This window comes from Ceratotherium simum, chromosome 18, assembly GCF_057802395.1.
Source record: "Ceratotherium simum simum isolate JZ-2026a chromosome 18, ASM5780239v1, whole genome shotgun sequence".
Taxonomy (NCBI): Eukaryota; Metazoa; Chordata; class Mammalia; order Perissodactyla; family Rhinocerotidae; genus Ceratotherium; species Ceratotherium simum.
This window is the reverse complement of record NC_141917.1, coordinates 30,442,995-30,465,511: the sequence shown is the minus strand read 5'-3', so window position 1 is coordinate 30,465,511 and position 22,517 is coordinate 30,442,995. Positions and strand designations below refer to the sequence as shown.

At 35.1% G+C, this 22,517-nt stretch overlaps 1 protein-coding gene across 3 annotated transcripts in view; it reads right to left on the bottom strand.

The window, feature by feature from the left end:
* Positions 1–869: 869 nt before the first annotated feature.
* Positions 870–22,517, bottom strand: part of NIPBL (NIPBL cohesin loading factor) — a 189,759-nt gene continuing 168,111 nt past the window's right edge. Inside the window, exons 35-47 of one of the 3 annotated variants that reach the window (XM_004422744.3) lie at positions 19,664–19,804; positions 19,469–19,562; positions 18,879–19,033; positions 18,276–18,366; positions 15,269–15,442; positions 14,674–14,864; positions 12,638–12,745; positions 11,952–12,152; positions 7,978–8,124; positions 5,966–6,240; positions 4,006–4,180; positions 2,413–2,601; positions 870–1,851 (exon numbers count right to left, since the gene is read on the bottom strand). In XM_004422744.3, the coding sequence (XP_004422801.1) occupies positions 1,486–1,851; positions 2,413–2,601; positions 4,006–4,180; positions 5,966–6,240; positions 7,978–8,124; positions 11,952–12,152; positions 12,638–12,745; positions 14,674–14,864; positions 15,269–15,442; positions 18,276–18,366; positions 18,879–19,033; positions 19,469–19,562; positions 19,664–19,804 (2,307 nt within the window). In that variant the 3' untranslated portion in view covers positions 870–1,485. Of the gene's footprint in view, positions 1,852–2,371; positions 2,602–4,005; positions 4,181–5,965; positions 6,241–7,977; positions 8,125–11,951; positions 12,153–12,637; positions 12,746–14,673; positions 14,865–15,268; positions 15,443–18,275; positions 18,367–18,878; positions 19,034–19,468; positions 19,563–19,663; positions 19,805–22,517 lie in introns of all 3 variants that reach the window. The other 2 variants (XM_014781592.2, XM_087443205.1) reach the window with 2 other exon arrangements.

Below are 22,517 nucleotides of genomic sequence, written 5' to 3'. Positions count from 1 at the left end.
AAAATGTATTTCGTGGCAATGTCACTCTTCCTCACAAATTGAATATCTTCATTTATTGGCCAATTTCATAAAACTTAACAGTCTAGAGGTCAATTTTTAAAAACTGACTTAAAAATAAGTACACAATTTTTGAAAGAGTTAAGTTTGAAACAGACCTCATCCCCTGTAAATTTCAGGCATTACTATTTCTAAGCATCAACTATGCAAATCAACTAATTAAATACCCACCTTCCCATTTGTAATAACAAATAAACAACTGCTCCCAAAAGATGTATAAAAGGTTTAGAGTAGAAAATGAATAAATATCTCAACTAATGAAATGACTCCTTTTTCAGTATTAAAAAATAACGTGAAAAATGTAATGTAATTACGAAGTGTCATACTCATCTCAACTCTATTTCTAAAATAACACACGGTATATTTTAACTAAGAGAAATACTAGTTTCCCAAAATAGCATGATTGTTATCTCCCCAAGACTGTTACCTTTTCCCGAGGTTTAAAAAATAAATATTACCATCATGACAGCACTAGAAAGAAATTGAAGCATACAAGGAATAAACTATAGTTTCTTTTTATATCAAAATGTACTCTTGAAAATGTGTTTGGCACAGTGCTAAATCATATATAGTTAATACTAAATATTGCAGGATACAATAAAACCCTGGAGTTAATTGTTTACACCCTTATGGGAATGAAAATAATAGATACCAATTATTCAGAAGTCAGCCTATACAAACTGTATAAACAATATTTTATGTTTTGCTTTGAAAACCAGTGATATAATAAATTTTACATAAAAGACTGTAAAATAATATAAATGGATTTAAACAGATCTTTACAATAAGAAATTCAAATGGAAACAGACAAGTAACAAAGAGAAGTAAAAAAATTTATTGCAGTATTCGCTCCACCAGATTGCCTGGGGATCCCTTTTCTTGTATTGTTTTCAGGGTGACCTAATACATCAAAATCTACATTTACAAAAACTCCTTCTGCAGATAGGTCATAGATACTGCATGCTTTTTTTTTTTTTCAACAGAATAAATTATATATCCAGGGGATTCTGCCATTGTACAGCCTGGAAAAAACAATGCTTCCCTGGAAACTGGGCTAAGCTAAAGAAAGCCATCCGCTGCTAGGTTAAACTCCAAGAACACTTTATTAAGAACATTAACAGACTAATTTCCAACATTCACTTGTTTATTTTTTAAACAGAAAGTTTTTTCCAAGATATAAACAATTTTTGTTAAACTATAATACAGTGGGAGTAAAAATGAACTGAGAATCTGTTTCTGCTGCACAACAGCGAAGGGAGCTCCCACAAAAATGTTTGCCCAACATTTCCTTCTTTTGTTCCTGCATCCCAGGTTCCATTCTTACTCTTCATAAAACTGATTTTTTTTTTTTTTGCCAGAATGTTGATATTTCAAGTTTTTCTGCCTTTTAAAAAAATTCCTGTAAATTTGGCTGCATGTACAAATTCATTAGCTGGAAGTCCCATCCTTGGCGGCATACAGGGATCGTAAAGTCTGAACAACTTTATTAGTCAGCTTATTAGCACTCGTTAGAGCAATTTTTTTGTAAATAATGTCTGACTCTTTAATAGTGTCTACCCAAGGCACCAGTTTGCGGCCATCACGGCGCTTAGCCTCAGTCCAGGAGCCACTGTAGGAGCCTGCCATCCACTGAACACTGAAGCCATTGCTGGTTTTCTGTACTACTCTTGCAATTTGTGGTCGATCTTTGTACTTTGGACAGCAAATAGCGATGACATCCATGACGTCAACACTTTCATTCATCTGTGCTGCCAACTCCGTAGAGTCTGAATTTCGTTTTGACCTTCTCAATGACTAAAACATTGGGAGGGGGGAAAAAAGACCAAGTGTTACACAAAAGAATTTTAGTGAAATTATTGTTTTTATTGCTTTTAATCCCTTGACGCCGGGAGTTGGGATTTCCCAGCACACTTCCATTGCCGGCAATGAGACGCACCGTGACCGCCAGCGCCAAGGGGTTAACATACTTGTAAAACCATATAACTCTTAATTTGTACCCGTGTCTTTACTCTTATTCATATATAAAATTATATATACATATGAACCATAAAGCTACATAAAACTTAGCAACAATAAAAAAGGATAACACACATTAATACAATCCAAAGAAAATTAATAACCCTTTATGCTGGATAAATCTCATTTCTGCTTTTTTTTCTTTTTTATTGTCTTTTATGTTAAACTTTCTACAAAAGGATGTATAAATGGTTAAGTAGAGAATCTCTATCTACAAAATGTTTTCTTTCATAAGTATTACATTACTTGGTGTACATTTAATAGACTGACATATATAAGCACATAAAAATCATTTTACGTAATACGCTGCGAAATACGTTGACTCCTCCTCCGCCTCACCCCTGAAGTGCCTCCTCCTCTATCCTCCCCATCACTTTCATCATCTTCTGTCTCTGCTGCTGCATTATTTTTAGGGCTGCCTCCTCCAAGCAGCGAGGTAATTGCTTTGTTCCGAGCATTTGTGCTAGCTGACACCTCCCCTTCTTCCTCCTCTTCATCAGGGTCCAGATGTTCCATGAGAAGTTTGAACTATAAAAATCAGATATTAGAGTGTTAAGTAAATATTCAAACAAGACTCTCAAATCTCTAAAAATGTTTTCTATGGCAGTAGTTCGGTGTGTGTGAAACAGACTTTAGCTACTGTCCAAGTCAGGGGTGGGCAAACATTTCTGTAAGGAGCCAGACAGTAAATATTTTTGGCTTTGCAGGCCATATAGTCTCTGTTATAACTACACAACTCTGCCATTGTAGTGTGAAAGCAGCTATAGACAATACATAAATGAATGGGCATGGCTGTTTCAATGAAACTTTATTTTGTTTACAAAAACAGGCAGTAGGCCAGATTTGGCCCATAAGTCTAAGTCATCAAGCAACCAGGTGATTAATAATTACCAACAGACATTTTAAAGTTTTCTGCCTCCTTTGCTCTCTGACAATATAAGAGGATACAAGAGGAAAGGTAAGGATATTGAAGAATTTTAAATGAGAACTAAAATAACTTTCAACTTTAAAGTATAAGATTTGTAGTCTATGAATAATATGAAAACTGTTGTGTCGTTTTCATTCTTGGTCAAAAAAATCACAATTAGTTATGTTTGGCTGCCTGCTTTAAACAAATTAAAATAAAAAACTTTATTTTTTAGGACAGTCTCTAAAAATATTTTTTTAAACATTAAAAAAATTTTGTGGTAAAATATACATAATATAAAATTTACTATTTAAATCATTTTAAAGTGTTCACTTCATTGGCATTAAGTATATTCACCATCACCACTGTCACTTCCAAAACTTTTTCATCATCCCAAACAGAAATTCAATTCTGTACCCATTAAACACTAACTCCCCACTCCTCCCTTCCTCCAGCCCGATAACCTTTATTCTATTTTCTGTCTTCATAAATTTGCCTATTCTTACAGATGTTTTAAAAGGACATTTTATACACACACACACTCAACACTCACATACTTGTTGAGTATACACAGATATATATACTTGCATTACTTCTGTAAGAATACGTGAAAAAGTAGTAATATTGGTTGCGAGAAAGGAGAAGAACAGAATGGCTGAAGAAGTTAGGAGGATGACTGATTTTCAGTTTTTCCTTTTATGAAATATAAATATGTAATCCAGTGAGTTAAAAAAATACATACGTGGTATTGCTTTTTCCTAAAACTTGCCTAGAAACTTTCATTTTTGCTAAAATAAAATTAGTGGTGGGCTGGCATTTCCTAAGAAAAAATAACTACAACACAATGGGTAAAATGGGAAAGGCAAGTTTAAAGTAACTCACTAAAACCACACAGAGAAAAATAATCTTGATATTTCATGAAGCTTACCTTCAATGTAAAGGAGGTAGCTATCTCCCAAAAAAAGAATTTACTTTTCAAAAAAGTCATCAATTAGAAGGAAATATATTTTGGTTTTACTACTCACATCTAGATACTGTTTCACTATACTCCTCTTCACATCTTCAGTGATTCTGGAATTAGCCATATCACTCCGTAGGAAGTCCAGTGTTTGTTTGGGATGAAAATGAACTCCTGTTTTTCGGTTTATCGCTTTATCATATACTTTTGCAGATTCAGATGGAGAATATTTCTGAATTTTACTGTTTGGGGAAAACAAAACCAGGAACTTTAAAATTTTTTCAGGTATTTGCATTTAAATTGATTCTAGTCAAATTTTATTTACTAAAAGTTAAACTTTTTGTCATACAGATTTCAATGAAATTGTACACAAAATAAATACAATTTTAAAAAAGGAAATAAAAACATAAAATGGCAAAGATTAAAATAATAACATTTTCTTGTTTCCATCATTATTTGTCTTGAATAGAGGCATCATTTAAAGATTTTATTTATTTTTTTGCCCCCAAAGCCCCAGTAGATAGTTGTATGTCACAGCTGCACATCCTTCTAGTTGCTGTATGTGGGACTCGGCCTCAGGCTGGACAGAGAAGTGGTGCCTCGATGCGCACCCGGGATCCGAACCCGGGCCGCCAGCATCGCAGCGCGTGCACTTAACCACCAAGCCACAGGGCCGGCCCTAGAGGCATCATTTAAATGAAAGCAGTTTCTCTCATGTCTATTTTTTAATACCATGATTGTGATTGCAGGACAGCTTTAATACAATTACTCAATACCACCTAACTGGTTTACCTCCTCCTACTTTTTTGCCCCACAACTATACATTCTCACAGCAGCCAGAATGACTGTTTACAAACCTGTTTCATATTACTACCAAGTCTGCCTAAAAACTTTTCCAACTCCTTAGCACTGCCGCAAGACCTTAACAGGTTTTAAATTATTTTGAATTGGTTGACAACATTTAACATCAAGATATTTCTCATAAAAATCTGCATTATCTAGTTTCTCTTGAAAAAGTGGAAGCTCTGGCCACACTGTGCCTACCTTCTTCTGTGGCAACAACCTGACGAACATCTGAGTAATATCTGACCCCTTTTGATGAAACATGCTCTTTCCAGTTTGCCACTGACCTTCTACCAGGCCCACTTCACTCATTTCATTTATCTGTCCCCTAAGATCATTTGACTTTGTGATTCCTAATATAAGCTTTCAAAGAATGTGAAAGATGACCAAAATTCCATGGGTACAGGCAAAAGAGAGATATTTATAGTGACTAATGGTGGGTAAAATTACAGGGCATTCACACTAATTAGTACTTTTCTATTTCTTATTTTCTAGAGTACATTAAAGACTATTTGGGTTCTCTTAGAGTTCAGCCTAGTTGGTCTGCATCTATTCTTCATTCATAGGCCTAAGTTTTTAAAGATTAGCCTAATTCTCTAGTAAGATCTCTTTAAGGAAATCAAAAAAATAAGTCCTTTAATTTATAATGCTTTATACCCAAGTAAAGGAATACTTTTTTTCTCTCTAATAACAGAACGGGGGCTGGCCCCGTGGCTTAGTGATTAAGTGCGTGCGTTCCGCTACTGGCGGCACAGGTTCAGATCCCGGGTGTGCACCAACGCACCGTTTGTCCGGCCATGCTGAGGCAGAGTCCCACATACAGCAACTAGAAGGATGTGCAACTATGACATACAACTATTTACTGGGACTTTGGGGAGAAAAAGGAGGAGGACTGGCAATAGATGTTAGCTCAGGGCTAGTTTTCCTCAGCAAAAAAAGGAGGATTGGCATGGATGTTAGCTCAGGGCTGATCTTCCTCTCAAAAAAAAAAAAAAAAAACAGAACGGACAAATTACAGTATATTACACAACAAAATACTATATAGCAATAAAAAAGAACAAACTCCTTTTTTTAAAAACAGCATTTTTAATATTAAACTAAGCATGCGGTCAAAAGTGAGTTTCATATTTTTTTATTATTTGAACAGAGTAAAGTTTCTTCTCTCACTGCTTATGTAACCTTACCTATCAGAAAATCCACAGAGATTCTTCAAATGTTGTTTTAACATCAGAAGCAATAAAATACCCTGGGAGACATTCGCAAACTCAATTAAAGGAGCCGAATTTTCTGGCAAACATTTCATCACTGAATTTATATCATCTTCTGAATCTGAATCTGAATCTGAATCTACACGTTTCCGTGACTTCCGAGGCCTGGAAACTTCTTCTTCACTCTCACTTGACTCATTTTCCCTACTGGGTGATGATTTTCTCTCTTTCCTTTTGTCTTTTACCATAGACTGAAAAAAAGAAGAAATTATTCTGTTTGAAAAACAATAAAAACAAAATACTACTAACAAATATACATATGCTCCATTCAACAGCTTCAAAAAGCATCCTTAAATTAACATTTTATATATTGAAACCCTCCAACTTTCCAAAAACAACTGGAGATGTAACCTTTGAGGGAAAAATTAAGTTTCAAGACTAAATAAAATCATATATAATAATCCACTTCTCTGACACCCCTCCCCCCAAAAAAACCCTTCTGAAATATCATTCAAAGGGAAACAATTTTCTTAAAGGATAGTAATAAAAGATAAATTAGTTATAAAAGTATCAATTTGGTACATAGCTAAGCCATTATAAAGGAAAAGCAGTAATTATAATTTAACTGAGGACAATACAATAGGCTTGGACACCCCCCAGCTTCTATCACTCTCTCCCTTTCAATAACTTTTCAGCAAGATGATATGCAACTTTTCTTAATATTTAAATTGTTTCTTTATGCAACTGTTAGCTCTTAAAAAGAAAGTCAGCTGGGTTTAAGAGGGGGAAAAGATCAGATCACAAAGCAATTATTCAAAAGGTAACTGCTAAGAAATAAAACAGGAGAAACATTTACAAGTATATCCACAACAGTCAGTAAAGTAAAATAAGATAAAATGATGGCTAAAGTTCCTGGGAAATTATTAACTTCTCAAACTTTAATGTGCATATTAAACACCTAGGGATTTTGTTAAAAACGTAGACTCTGTTTCAGCAGGTCTAAGGTGGGGCCTGAGGTTCTGCAGTCCTAACAAGCTGTCAGGTGAGGCCAGTGGTGTTGGTCTTGGTCCACACTTCAAGTAGCAAGGATTTACATATCTCTGTAATTCCAATCTTCAGGTATTAAAATAATCTCCCTGATTTACTAGTTTGACCAGGATGTGTTTTGAGCACTAAGATTTTGCAAAATAAGATCTACTTGTATCATCAGGCACATGAAAATATGCCAATTAATTTACAAAGAATTTACTGAGCGCCTACTACGTGCCCAGGTCTACACCAGGTGCTTTTACAATTAAACCAATTACATTTCCTCCTAAAAACCATGAAAGAAAAGACACAAGGTATATAACAAGAAATTTAGTAAATATTTTGGGCACACAATATGCCAACTTACACACAATATGATGCTGGTGTTCAGGGACAAGGAAATCAATAGTTATACATTTTCTGTGTCTCCTTGTAAGTAAGCTATCTATATCTATATCCATATCCACATCCATATCTATATCTCCTCAAGCATACTATTGTGATCTACCACATTACCAGATTTACAGAATAGCAAGGAGCTTTAAAATGGGATTTCAATGAATATATGAATGGATACCAAACACTTAAGGTCAGTGCTTCAAGTGAGAGAAATAAAGAAGTGGGATGGCTTATCAATAGAACAATCCATATCCATATATATATATACACACATACACACACGCACATGAGCGTGCATGCACACACACACACACACATATATAAATAAAATCCATCTAAATGATCTGGAATGGAATGGTTTTAGGTCTTTCTTAATAGAAATGAAATGGTAACCCATTTTCTCTCCCCAATTCAAGCACTGCCCAGATTTCAATAAGTTCATTTAGAAAGATTTTATATACCTGTGAAAAGAATAAAAAGTATAATGAGAAACAAAACAGTGAAAATAGCATGCCTGCACTTTGACAGATGCGTTAAGAATAGTAATGTGTGTAACTTACCTCCTTGAATGACTGCAGTAGGTTACTACCAGAAACTGAGAGTGTAATGTCTATATGATGCATTATAAACAACGGCTCTTCCTGTGTCTGGTATGGAAAACAGGCTAGATTGTCTGCTATATACAAGAGCATATTCACTTCTGTTTTCTGTAAATTTTAAAAAAAGGTACACATGTTTAGTGGATAATCTAGAAATCCATCCAAAAAGCCTTTTTAGAAAAAATATTACAGGGCACTTTCACCTCAGTTAATTATTTCAGAAAGAGAGAGAGAAGAGAGAGAAGGAAGGAGGGAGGGAGGAAGGGAGGCACGGAGGTGAGAAAAAGGGAGGAGGGGGACAGAAATGGATTTTATAAAATAATCTTATACCCATTTTAAGAGATTTCATAATGACTTATACCATGGTACCTCAAGAAGGGAAGAGGTGAAATTTTTTAGTGCACCCAAGTGGAATTCCCTTAAGTTTTCTTATAGAGTATATGGAATCTTTATGATAAATCCATACCACATCAGAAAGTATACATATGAATTCATAATTATTTGTCATTGTGCTTCTAAGAGTTTAACCCATATGGAGATCAGTTACACACAGTTACTATTCCGCCCTCAAAAATAAGTGGTAATTATAATACTAATATGTGGGTTAAAAAAAAATCAAAATTCATGTACTCATAAAACACTTGTGAGTTTCCTACATACAGGTAATCAGAGGTAATTAGAATATCAGAGTCGTTCTGACAGTGCTACCACAGTTTCACAATACGAAAACTCTGAGGTAGGCAAAATTTAAGGGAAAGAAAGAAGTAAACTTTAAAAAGAAGTAACAAATGGAGACTTCCAGCATTTCATGATCATACAGAACATAAACAGAAAGACATGCTAATATTAAATTCTTTTAAAACATTTACACAGCTTAAAAAATAAAATAAAAAAACACTCCCTCCTACCATCTCCCCTTATCCTGCCGCCCAAACATAAAACTGAGTAGCAGCAGCGGTAAGCAACAACAAAAATCCAGATGGAATAAACTTGCTCTTAGTATTCAGGGAACTTTCTATTTTTTGTTTTTAAATATGTATCAACACCTATATGTTAAAGTTGGGGAAATGTAGACACAGAACCCAACCTCATCTATTAGTTTTAACACTATAATTTATATATATTTTTTCCTCCTAAAACTGAAAATGTTCAGGACTACTGTGAATAAGCCTTTTTAAAACTCTGAAATTCTTCAACTTTGGTCATAAAAAAGTCCTATATTGCTCCTTTTTTTTCAAAAATCAGACTTCTTAAAAGAACTAGAGCTGCTCTTCCCATGTCTTCCCCACTACTCTTTAATTAATTAAAATCATGCTTTTGTCTGTCACTGCTTGACTGTTTCTGTCCACCACATATTCCACCCTATTTTTTTACTTCCTATTCTCCTTGACTTCTCAGTAGCATCGGACACTATTATCTACCCTTTCCTTCCTGAAACCTTCTTCCTTAGTTTTCTCTTCCTAGCTCATTGACTATTCCCCTTATGTCCTTCTCAAACCAACTCCTTTTCAAACTACTTTCAGCAACAATCCTATTATTCTCTCAGGTGCTCAGGACAAAAATATTCCAGTTATCCTCGGACTGTTCTTCTCACAGTCTCATCTAATTTATTCCTCCCTCACAATGTTTCTTCTTTCCTTTCCTCCTGTCCATTCTTTCCTTTCCTACTATCATAATAGAACAATCTCTTAATACCTCCACTGTGAACACAATGCTACGAAACTTGTGTTCCTAAAATGCTCTTTGGCACCTGTCCATATCACTTTATTCAAACACTTTCAATGGTTTCCCACTGTCTACAAGATCCTCCATAAACCATACCCCACTATGACCTCTCTGCCCCAGTCAAATAATCTATTCATTATTTCCCACACATTCTTATCTTTGTACCTCTATTCACGTTTTCACTCCTGCCTTAAACAGTAGATCCATCTCATCTAACCTCCCTAGGCCTTCAGTGATTTGTTCCTCCCCTCACATCCTTTGTCGGAGGTAGTCTGAAGAAATCACTGCATTATGAGAGCTGGATTTCCAGTTTAGCATTTCACAAACTGAGGTGACAGAACATTGAGCTAATGACATACAACAGATGATAAAACCACATAGGAATGAAGCTCAGGAGAGAGATAAGGACTAGAACAGTATCACTGATACAAAGCACCTAGCACTCAGAATATGCTAACCTTAACTATTATTTATTTCCTTTATTTTGGGTCCTATACACCCCCAACAGGAGGTAAGATCCAATGAGGGCAAGAGCACTATTCTTACCATTTTGTACTCCCAGCACAATCTCCTACACACAATGAAAGCTTAATACGGATGATATGATGATGATGATGGTGGTGATGTTGATTAAATTATATTCCAAGTATTTCTGAACTAGATGTTTATAATATTTATTTGCTTGATCATATATCCAAAAATTTCATACAGTACTTTAAAAAAAAGAGGTCTAGTAAAGTATCTACATTCTGGTAATTTTAATTTTGCTTTGTTGAAAAAAATCTGGTATTGGAATAGCAACAAAGTCAAGCTATCAAGTGATTAAAATGAGAAAAAATCTCCCTTTTGTTCTTCTTTCTTTATCTATCTATCTAATCTATCTATCTACCTACCTACCTACCTACCTACCTATCTTGTGAGGAAGATAGGCCCTGAGCAGCTAACATCTGCCAATCCTCCTCTTTTTGCTGAGGAAGACTGGCCTTGGGCTAACATCCATGCCCATCTTCCTCCACTTTATATGGGAAGCCCCCACAGCATGGCTTGACAAGTGGTGCGTTGGTGCGCGCCCGGGATCTGAACCGGCGAACTCCGGGCCGCCACAGCGCAGCCGTGCGCGCGCGGGAACTTAACTGCTTGTGCCACCGGGCCGGCCCCCCTTTTGTTCTTCTTGAAGTTTTACACAATGGACTAATCGGTAAGCTCTATGTGGGCAGATACCACATCTGTCCTATTTACTATTTTATCTTCATCTCCTAGCACAATGGCTACTATATAGCAGGTAGTGCTGAATAAATATTGTGTAAAATGAATGAATAAATCAACAGGGACCCATAAAGAATAGGATGTTCTGTTTTCTTGGCTTACGGTCCTGGCCAATGCAACCTATGCAATAGCCCAAAAGGTCAAAATTATAGTTACACAAAAGTGGGTTCTTCATTAAGGAAATCAAGTTGAACAAACAGGGATCTCAGCAGCCAAAAACATAGAACAATTATTCTAACAATATTTGAGTCTGACAGAAACGAGTGAAATTTCACCTTCTTTGTTTATTTAGGTAATCTATCCGTCCAAGTGATAGTTTAGTAATGTAGCTTACTTAAAGATATGCTTAAAGGAACTGTTATCAAAGTTTATAAGATACTCTGTATGGAGACAAAATTACAGCTGACTCTCTGTAACCTCAGGTTCCGCATCCACGGATTCAACCAACCATGAATTGAAAGACCCATAATGGTTGAGTCTGTAGTGAACATGTATAGACTTATTTTTCTTGTCATTATTCCCTAAACAATACAGATAATAACTATTAAGATAGCATTTACATTGTATTAGGTATTATAAGCAATCGAGAGATGATTTAAAGTATATGGGAGGATGTGCGCAGGTTATACGCAAATGCTACACCATTTAATATAAGGAACTTGAGCATCCTTGGATGTTGGTATTTGTGGGCGGTCCTGGAACCAATTCCCTGTGGATATCAAGGGACGACTGTATACTTTATCCCTCATTGTATTTATTCTCATGCAAAATTTCCCCTTCAATTTTGACTGTATACCTTGTACTTAACATAGAAGACTTAAAGAAACATATTTAATATAGTCATTATTATTTACTAAAATGGTAATATTTAAAAAATGGTGACTACTTTAGGCATAAAATTTACAAAACAGTTTTCTTAAAATAATTAAGTTTTTTATGCTTACTGCTGTGTCATCAAAGAGGTTGAGTAAAGAAATTAGAAAGGCTCGTCTGTGTTGGCGGTTTCCACGGATCATGGAGTAAAGGTGTGAACACAAAGCACTAGAGGACTCATCTTGTCTGAAACCCCTTACAGGATCTTTTAGGCATGTGTTGATTGCCTGTTGTACCTGGTAAGACATCTTCATACCAGCCACTGCTTTCATCTGAAATCAATAAAAGCCTCATTTTTGTCATGGATATTAAAAGAGTGAAATAAAAAATATACTTTGAGCATTACAATCTGAGGCTAACTTCATTACTTGATTTTCTTATTTAAAATAATAAAATCATAGAATGCAAGTGCCAGAAAGAACATCAGAGATCATCTATCACAACACCCTCATTTTACGGAAGAAAAAATCGTGACCCAGAAGAGCCATTACTACTGCCAAGATCACAAAGTAGGGACTAAAGCTTATGCATCCTGATTTTTAGTCCAGCGTGCTTGCTGGACTGTCACTTCTAGCTCAATCTTAAGAGTTAATTTTAAACAAGAATAAACACTTTGGGAGACAAACTTAGCTGCATGTTTAGAAGTACTAAGCAAAATATTTTATTCTAATATGAACATGGGCAAGACATTTACCAAAGAAATGGTTTACCAAAGAAAGATTTTTAAATTTAGGTTATACAATTTAAAAATACATACATGAATGAACCCAGCATATTTTTTGTCTATTTCCACAAGCTGCTGATCAGCCTTGTTCCGCATAGCTGGTTCTGGGTCTGTGCCCATAGCAATTAAATATGGTACACACTGGAAATAAAAATAAAGGATTTATAAGACATCACAGTAGTAAAAGCCTTATATGTATTTTAACATATATTAAAACTTGCTGTATATCTGGGATATATGAATTTAGCTTTACAGGCCTTCCTATAAATGCCATGTTTTAGCATTCTTTTAAAAATGATTAATCTTCCCTTAGATTTAGTTCAAAGCAAAAAAGCACTGGAGCATCAGTAAAAATACTGATGTGGTAAAACTTAATTTCAGTGTGGATTTAAGGTTCCTTAAACATAAAGAGCTCTCACTAACAATATCTACTTAAGATTATGATATATACTACAAATGTATAATGCAATAATTTCTCAAGCTTGACTGAATTTGCTATGTAAACATAATATAGAGAAAAAAGTAATTTGTCTTCCATACTCAAAACTAGGAAAATATAATTTTTTACCCACAAAGTTGATTTTAGATATGGCTTCAATGATCAGTTGGATAGCCAGTATTTTGGTAACAGCCATATTCACTGTACTTCTAAAGTCAAGAAATACCACGACTATGTTAAGTAAATCTGAATCAGATAGCAGTGAAGAGGCCAGAAAAACAACAAACACACACAAAAAAACTTTAAAAAAAGTAGATATGGCAATAACTGAAGTGAGTGATCATGGATTAAATTCAGAATTGCAGGGGAGGCAGAAGGAGTCCATACAGAATATTATCGGCTTAACTGGCAAAATTTGAAAATGGACTGTATATTAAATAATACTGTTATCAGTGTTAAATTCCCTAAATTTGATGACTGCATTATGGTTTTGTAAAAAAAAATCCTTGCTCTTAGAAAATATATGCTGAAGTGTTTCGAGGTAAAGAATTGTGATACCTGAAACTTACTACCAAATGATTCAGAAAAAAGTATATGTATGAAGAGAGAGAGAGAGAAAGCAAATGTGGCAAAATGTTAACAAATGGTGAATATAGGCGAAGAGTATGAAGGAGTTCGCTGCATACTCCTGCAATTTTTTTGTAAGTGTGAAGTTAAAAAAAATGTTAAAACAAGCAGATATAATAAAAAGCACAACCACTTGAGGCCACTTAGAGTAGCAGCAAAGAGCCATAAGGATCTCAGTAATTTGAGAGTCTGGATATACTACTGTACATTTTATTAAGTGATCTTGATGATGATAACCCTGAGTTATGAAGAACAGGCTAAATATTCATTAGTGTGCTTCATAGTGTGCTCTGTTTCAGGACACAGGGAAGAACACAGTATATTTACAAATAGCATATTTTAGAAAAAGCTGCAAAAAAAACAGCCAAAATAAAAATCTTAAAGGGTACAGGCTTTGGTTACCTAATAAATTCACTTCTGTAGCCTATGGCACTCTCTTGAACATGTCAGATGGTGTATACTACTACGTCAGCACGAGCTGCCAATCCTGAGCAATACTAATATGTCTTTATTACATCATTTAGTCCCCATATCAATGCTTTGAGGTGCTTGGCAGTTGACATTACCTCCAATTTACAGATGAAGGAACTGAGATCAGATTATATAACTTACTTTTCTGTGGACTAAAATCTACCCTGTTTAACAGTTAGATTATACTCTTAACCCTAGTTAACTCTCTTGACATTACAAGCTGTTGATTCTCAGGGGTAAGAGTCAATGTGGATTAAAACAAATCTATCATCCCTACTCATGAAAATGATTCCAAGTACATATTCTACCAATGTAAATTGGAAGTTTGTTGAACAGAGACAACATCATTGTGTATTTTGCAGTAATAACAACCTAAGAGATGGACTAAAACTTAGGTTGTTAAGAGTTTAGAACAGAAATAAAATTAACAACTAAGAGGAATAAAAAACTACTTATTCTCTAATCATAGTATTATCAAATGACAACAAATCTGGCTCTTTTCGGAAGAACTGATGCTATGAAACATACTTACTTGAACTGGATGAATAAGACCTTGGTTTAGAGTCAATGCAATGACATTTAGGGCAAAGTGGCGTACACTTGACTGGGTGTGAAAAAACGCCTCAAGCACCTGTTTGAGGTAAAGCTGCATGATGGAACTACTCATCCCTGAGGAAACATCACCCATTTCTTTCAAATCTTCCTGTTTTGCAACTTTCTTCCCTGCAAAAAGAAGTAAACAGATTAAGAACATGTATACTAACTTTACTGAAAACACCAAATTAGACCACAGCCCAGAGCACAAAATGTTAGAGCTAGTGCTCTGGCTCAATGGTTCTTAATCTTTTTTTGTGTGTATGTCTGTCAGAGGCCCTTTTGAGAACCTGATGAGAACTATGATCCTTTCCTTCCTCAAAATGCTAATGTCTGCACATATATTAAATTTTACAAACTATTTTAGGGAGTTTATAAATACCTTAAAGCCTAGCTATGGACTTAAAGACTCCTCTTTAATTGAATTCCTTCATCTAAACGATAAGGAAATTTAGATATCTGGATTAAAAAACAGTCACCGAGTATCCTAACTGTAGCCACACTGTGAAATTTAAAAGTATATTTTCACTTACAGTCTCTATCTGCCTGCTGCATACGTGTATCCTCTTCTTGTAGGTAGGTCTGGAGGTTTTTTAACACTTGTATTTTTAAATTTACTGAGGAGTTCTTATCAGATAAAATATTATTATATAGATTTTTCACCTCTTGCTCAAACATTAGACTTGGATGCTGAATAAAGGCAAATCCTAAAGAAGAGAGAAAAAAAAATCTCTTGATATATTCAATTAAAATTAAATATAACACTTAATGAAAATGTTGATAAATTATATAAAGAGCTCCTTATTTCAAAAATTAAAATAATGACTGGAATAATATGCTAGTGGCCTTACCTAGAGAAGTATTAGAGCAGGTACTTCTTTCCCCATGAATTAAAAACAAGAAATTGCATTTCAAAGGAGAATTTCACACAAGAGGAAAGCTTGAGGAGGGAGCAGGGCCTAGTGGCTAGGGGAGTGGATTAGGAGTCAGGAGTCTTGGGTTCTATTCCTGGCTCCACCACTGACTTGTAGTGTGACCTTGGGTGAGTCACATTATCTCTCTGTGCCTCAATTCTCCATCTGTAAAATGGGGACAATAATATTTACCGCCCACCTACCTCAAACGGATGTTTTCAGGATTTAAGAGGTAATGTCTGCAAACATTTTTGAGATCCTTAGCAGAAGGTACTACATTGGCATTATTTAAAAAAAAATATTGAAATATATCCATTTGATGAAACCGAACAATTCTAAAATAAAGCTAAAAATATCTTCCATTTATTTCTCATATGGCATTATAATGAAGCCATAATGCTGTTTCTATAATCACAAGAACTAGCAAAATAATATTATCCATGTTTATTTATACAAAATGCTTATTTATATGAGATAAAATGAAGATCTTTGATGATAGCAAGTATTACTGATGCCAAATAACAAACTAAACTCAAAGCATAGAGTGATCAGATAACTAGCCCAAGGTCACACAGGATAACTATGGCCCAGGCAAGATGTGTTTTATTTTTTATTTATTTTTTATTTTATTATTATTATTTTTTATAATTTTATTTATTTATTTTTTTTCCCCCAAAGCCCCAGTAGATAGTTGTATGTCACAGCTGCACATCCTTCTAGTTGCTGTATGTGGGACGCCGCCTCAGCATGGCCAGAGAAGCGGTGCATCGGTGTGCGCCCGGGATCCGAACCCGGGCTGCCAGCAGCGGAGCATGTGTACTTAACCGCTAAGCCACGGGGCCGGCCCAAGATGTCTTTTATTAACTGGTCTAGAGGCACTATTTTCTGGATAGTGTTGCTTCTTTAAGTTAGTATTTACACTATTTGTTCTCTGAATTAGATATAACACTATTAGTTTTGCCACTTTATATAACTTATGTCCAGACTGAATATTCAAAGGTACACATTTGGCTTGAAGATAATACTGTACCAATGTAATTCCCTATTAAGTGATATCTGAATTTTTCCAAATTTGCAATACGTAATTTTCTGAAAGGTATGAAGGAGGACTAAGATAATAAAATTTAAATTTATTAAGAAATTAGTAAACATTTAATGAAGTTTGGGTAACTCAGAATCTTTTATTACTCATTTTTGTTCAAAAGACTAATATAAACAATTATGTATGCATATTAAATTATAAACCTTGTTAATGCTACCAGAATAAAGTTTCCAAATAAGTTATTAACCTTATTGAGTAGCTTTACATGTATTTTCACAAAACAAAAACAAACAATAACAAAAGAAAAACCTAGACAGAGTGATCTTCTTGTATTTTTTTAAAGTGTATTCAATATAGGTACTTTAATATTATCCTTCTCATATTTATCCCAATATTATTCCAATATCTTTCCACATAAGCCACAAAAACCCAACCTTCTGCAAAGACATGTATTTATTATATCAATGCTCCTGGAAAAATGATACGGGACAGATATATATCCAAATTGTTCCTTTTGTGTTAGTTACCATGTGCTTCTACATAAATGAAAGTCTGCATAGATGGCTCATTGTTTTAACTAGAAGCAGCAGATACATATAATGACAAAGCATTGCAAAGAAAAAGAACAATTTAAAAAATATGCCACAGCACAAAATTCTTCTACATCACCTTTCTTTATCAAAGTGCTTTAATGAATGTTCTTATAAAACCCTATGAAGTAGGGGTAGGAAACAGTATTGTCATCTCTATTTTACTAATGAGGAAACTGATGAATAGAGAAGTTATGTGACTTGCTCAAGGTCCTCTAGGACGTCATTGGCTAAGCCAAAAATGGAACCCAGGTGTTTCAACCCCCAGTCCTACATTCTATACACCAGATCCTAATGTGAATAGAAACATACTTAAATACATCAACAGTTGAGATTCATAGTATTTTGAGATTCATAGTATTTTATTTTTTTTTTGTGAGGCAGATCAGCCCTGAGCTAACATCTATTGCCAATCCGCCTCCTTTTTTTTCCCCCACAACCCCAGTAGATAGTTGTATGTCACAGCTGCACATCCTTCTAGTTGCTGTATGTGGGACGCGGCTTCAGCATGGCTGGAGAAGCGGTGCGTCGGTGCGCGTCTGGGATCCGAACCTGGGCCGCCAGTAGCGGAGCGAGTGCACTTAACCGCTAAGCCATGGGACCGGCCCCTAGATTCACAGTATTTTAAAATTTGCTCAGGGGCCGGCCTCGTGGTTTAGCGGTTAAGTGCGCACGCTCTGCTGCTGGCGGCCCAGGTTCAGATCCCGGACGCGCACCGACGCACCACTTCTCCGGCCATGCTGAGGCCGCGTCCCACATACAGCAACTAGAAGGATGTGCAGCTGTGACATACAACTATCTACTGGGGTTTTGGGGGAAAAAAAAGGAGGCGGATTGGCAATAGATGTTAGCTCAGGGCCAGTCTTCCTCAGCAAAAAGAGGAGGATTGGCATGGATGTTAGCTCAGGGCTGATCTGCCTCACAAAAAAAAAAAAAAAATTTGCTCCACTTCTCAAACAACTAAAAACTATAAAGAAATTTAGACTTAACTTACCTAGACCAATGATGGCTTTTGTTTGTACTTCTTCATCTGAATGTTTTGTAAAATACATCAATAGTTCAAGTACTTTATCCTTTATGTTAACCTAAGGGGAAAAACACCAGATTAAAGAGTATAAAGAAGAGTAGCTTAGATCAGTTTTCAACTATAAAGGGAAAAAATACCTAAAAACCAACAGTAAGAATTTGCACATGTGAACTTGACTAAAGAATAAATAACCAACAAATACATAAATTCATAAATTTTAGAAAAGTGGCATTCAAAATAAAGGTAACAGAGAAGCTTGTGCCAGAATGTAAATTAATGTACTGCTCCCTCATTGAGAAAGTTAAAAAATAAAGTCAGCTGCTGACCTAAACAGTATGCCCACTGTTAACAAAGCTGATATAACTTGTAAACTTCTTATCTTGTTATGGACACAGTTCACAGATCAGAAGCCAGTGAGAGGACCATGTTTTGTGTAGCACTGTTTCAGAATTCTTATTAAGCCAGACTACTCTAACGCCGCCTTCATCCTGGCTCTGACGTGTTCAGTTTACAAGGTCACACAGGTCTATTTTTTACAGCATACTAAGTAACTAATATTAGCAGTTTTACCTTACTGTTGCCTTTAAAATCTTCCAGATCAAAATCAAAATGCCGACATAGTGCTCCAACAGTGAAAAGAGATCTAAGAAGTGCTGGTTTGTTTGTTAGAAGTGAAGTGTTATTTGGGTCCTCTTGGTGCTGACTTTTTAATTTTGAAATGGCACCTAACAAAGATAAGAAATATTTATTTATAATAAACGCTTTATCCTTGAATTATTATGTTTAAATAATTACTGTCAATGAATTACAATTAAAGTTTACTAATGGTTCTAAGTATTAAATATGTCTAGAATTATGAGGGCACTCAGAGCTTGAAAGAATTAATGTAAGAAAAAATGATATTTAAATTTTATTCTACATAGTGGCAAAAAACTTACCAACTTTTACTTATCAGGAGATAAATTTCTGAAGTAATCATATTGGGTTATTAAGAGAATACAAAAGATACTAGAAAATATTGCTTATGAGAGGGGACCATAGAGGACAATCACACCTCTTACAATTGCCTCAATGTTACCCTTTATCAGATGTGTTAAAAAGAAGCTGCACAAACTGCAGGACCTAGCAGAATAATTTTAAAGCCCAGGCACGGAACTTACCATAGTATCTATTGAAACAAGCCCACACAAATTTAAAATTTTGTGTCACTTTATTTACAACTGCTCCAAGACAGCTCACACAATGCTGTACTACCTAAAAGATATAGAAAATTTTACTGTTTAGCCAAAAGTTAGACAAATATCACTTGCAAATTATAGATTAATCAATACAGAGATGGTAAACCAAATGCTTACAGTCATGCCATATTTGATGATAAGCTTCATTAGATCTTCTTCAATGGTGGCAAGGAAAGTTTCACTTGGATGCTCCATCAGTGGTACAACCAGTTCTAGGATTTTTGCAACATTGCAGATAACCATGAAATCATTTTGTGTCTATAAGAATAAAATTAGTGGTTTATGAATACCAAAACTGGAAAAGAAACTACATACAGCTTTACGTATTTGGGGGTTGAGGTATTATGTATGTAAAGTTTCAATAAAAAAAAAAAAACTATTATAAAAGAACTTAATTTTAAGTATAGAAGGAAGAGCACCTGGAAGCTAGCTCTGCCATTAACTTACTATGTGACCTTTGGGTCACTTAATCACAATGCTATTCTTTTTTTCCCTAAAATGCAACACAAGTCAGTTCTGAACAAAGCTATTTAAATATTAACAGAGTATTTTACAAAGACTGGTACAGTTTTTAAGACTAGTATTTTTCAAACTAGGCTACGTTAACCTAATAGTTCTCAACTAGGGTTGAGTTTGCTCCCCAACGAAAATTTGGAAATATCTGGAGACATTTCTGGTTGTCACAACAGGAGTGTAGGGCGGGTACTACTGGTATCCAGTGGATAGAGGCCAGGGATGCTGCCAAACATCCTACAATGCTCAGAACAGTTCTTGACAACAGAGAATAACCTGGCCCTAAATGTCAAAAGTGCTGAGGTTGAGAAGCCCTGTGTTAATTCTTTTTATGACAGATGAAAACGTAGGCTCTCAGCTAGGTATAAGCATTCTTTATTTTAAAATTTAAAGGGGTCGGCCCAGTGGCGTAGTGGTTAAGTTTGAGCGCTCTGCTTCTGGCGGCCCGGGGTTCACAGGTTCGGATCCTGGGCGTGGACCTATACACCGCTTATCAAGCCATGCTGTAGCAGGTGTCCCACATAAAGCAGAGAAGGATGGGCACAGATGTTAGCCCAGGGCCAATCTTCCTCAGCTAAAAAGAGGAGGACTGGCAACACGTTAGCTCAGAGTTAATCTTCCTCACACACACACAAAAATTTAAAATATTATATTAAAACTTGTTTAAATTTAAAAAAACTTTTTAAAACTTTGATTAAGAAACTAAGCAGTTTTCAGAAAAACAGGTGGAGCATTAAACAAAAAAATCAAAAGACATTAAAGGATTTATAATAAAAAGTCTCTTTCCCACTCCTGTCCTCCAGTTACCCAGTTTCCCTGCCCAAAGGCAACCAAGTTTCTCATTTTTTCGTGTGTGTGTATGGTAAGGGTTTCAATATTACGTTCTTATCTAGTCAAGCTATCATTCCTTATTCTTAGCAACAGGTTATTGACAACTCATTTTGAACTCTTTGAGCTCATTACCTCACTGGTTAAAAATTTTCCCATCTTACATTCATCCTTCCTTTCAGCATACCCACAGGATTAAATTAAAAAATAGGTAAGATGAATACTCCTTTTTAAGTAACACAGAAATCCTGTTGTTCCCTGCCATCTCTCACTCCCACTCCCTTTAAGCAATAGGGGATGAGTTAAAGTGGGTCTAGGGATAGAAGAGTTTTTGTGAAGATAAATCATTTGAGAATCATTTATAAAATTTTGCTTTTTAAAAAAATGTAATAACATTTTTTGAAACTACTCAACATTACTAGCCTGGAAAATCAAGTAAAAGAAGTATCATCTTAAAATATAGAAGGGAGATTAAGAATAATTTTAATAATTATTCTTTTTAATAATTTCTTTTAAGAAAGATGGAAATTATGAAGGAAAAGAGCAGAATATAACACTAAGAAGAAATATTTGAAACGAATATAACATAAGATGGTTCAATATCTAAAACACTGAGATTAAAGAGTTTTCAAAAACAGAAAAAAAAGCCCACAATTAAAATGGGGAAATGATATGAATAGTCAAATCACAGAATATCAAGTCTAATTGGTTAATATCATAAAAAAGATGCTCAACCCTCTTGGAAATCAGGGAAAGGAAATGGAAGCAACAGTGAACTATTCCTTTACACCTGTTAGACTAGCAAAGAGTAGAAAAATGACACAGATTGAAATGTGCTGGTTTCCAAAGAGGTTATAAAACATGTCCACCAGCAATCTGGCAAGATCTATTAAAAACCAAACCAAAACCAAAAAGACATTCTTTCAACTAGCAAGACCATTCCTCAGAATCTCTACCAAAGAAAAACAAAAGCACCAGTATTTAAAGGCATATGAATAGGAATGTTTATTAAGGAACTGTTCGTAGTGGCTATAAATAGGAAACAAGGTAAATACCTGCCAAAATGGGAAACTGTTAAACAAATCACAGGACATCCATAAAATGGATAATATGTAGCCATTCAAAAGAATGAATTAGATATATCTCAGGTGATTTGAAATTAGTAAAAATGTCTAACAGATATGTATATAACAGGACCTAGTTTTTAAAAAGGCTGCAATCATTTACATATGTGTGTATGTCCACAATTATAGAAGCATGGATAAAGTACATAAGGACACTCCAGGCTGCTTATCCTGAGACAAGGAGGAATAAATATGGGGGTAGGACATAAAAAACAAAAAACATTTAAAAAAGTGTCTATCACATATGAGATGGCCTTTAAGTAACCTTGCTTTCAAAAAATATTGTTTCAAACGAGGATTATTTATACAGGTTATATCGTAGTCTAGACTCTAGAGGCAAACAGACATGGGGGTGAACTCTAGCTTTGGGACTGGTTAGCTGAGTGACATTGGGCAAGTTATTTAAATTCTCTAAGTTACAGTTTCCTTATCTGTAAAATTGAGATAACAGCACCTACACTTCACAAAGTAAATGAGATGATACGTGTAAAATTCTTTGTAGTGTC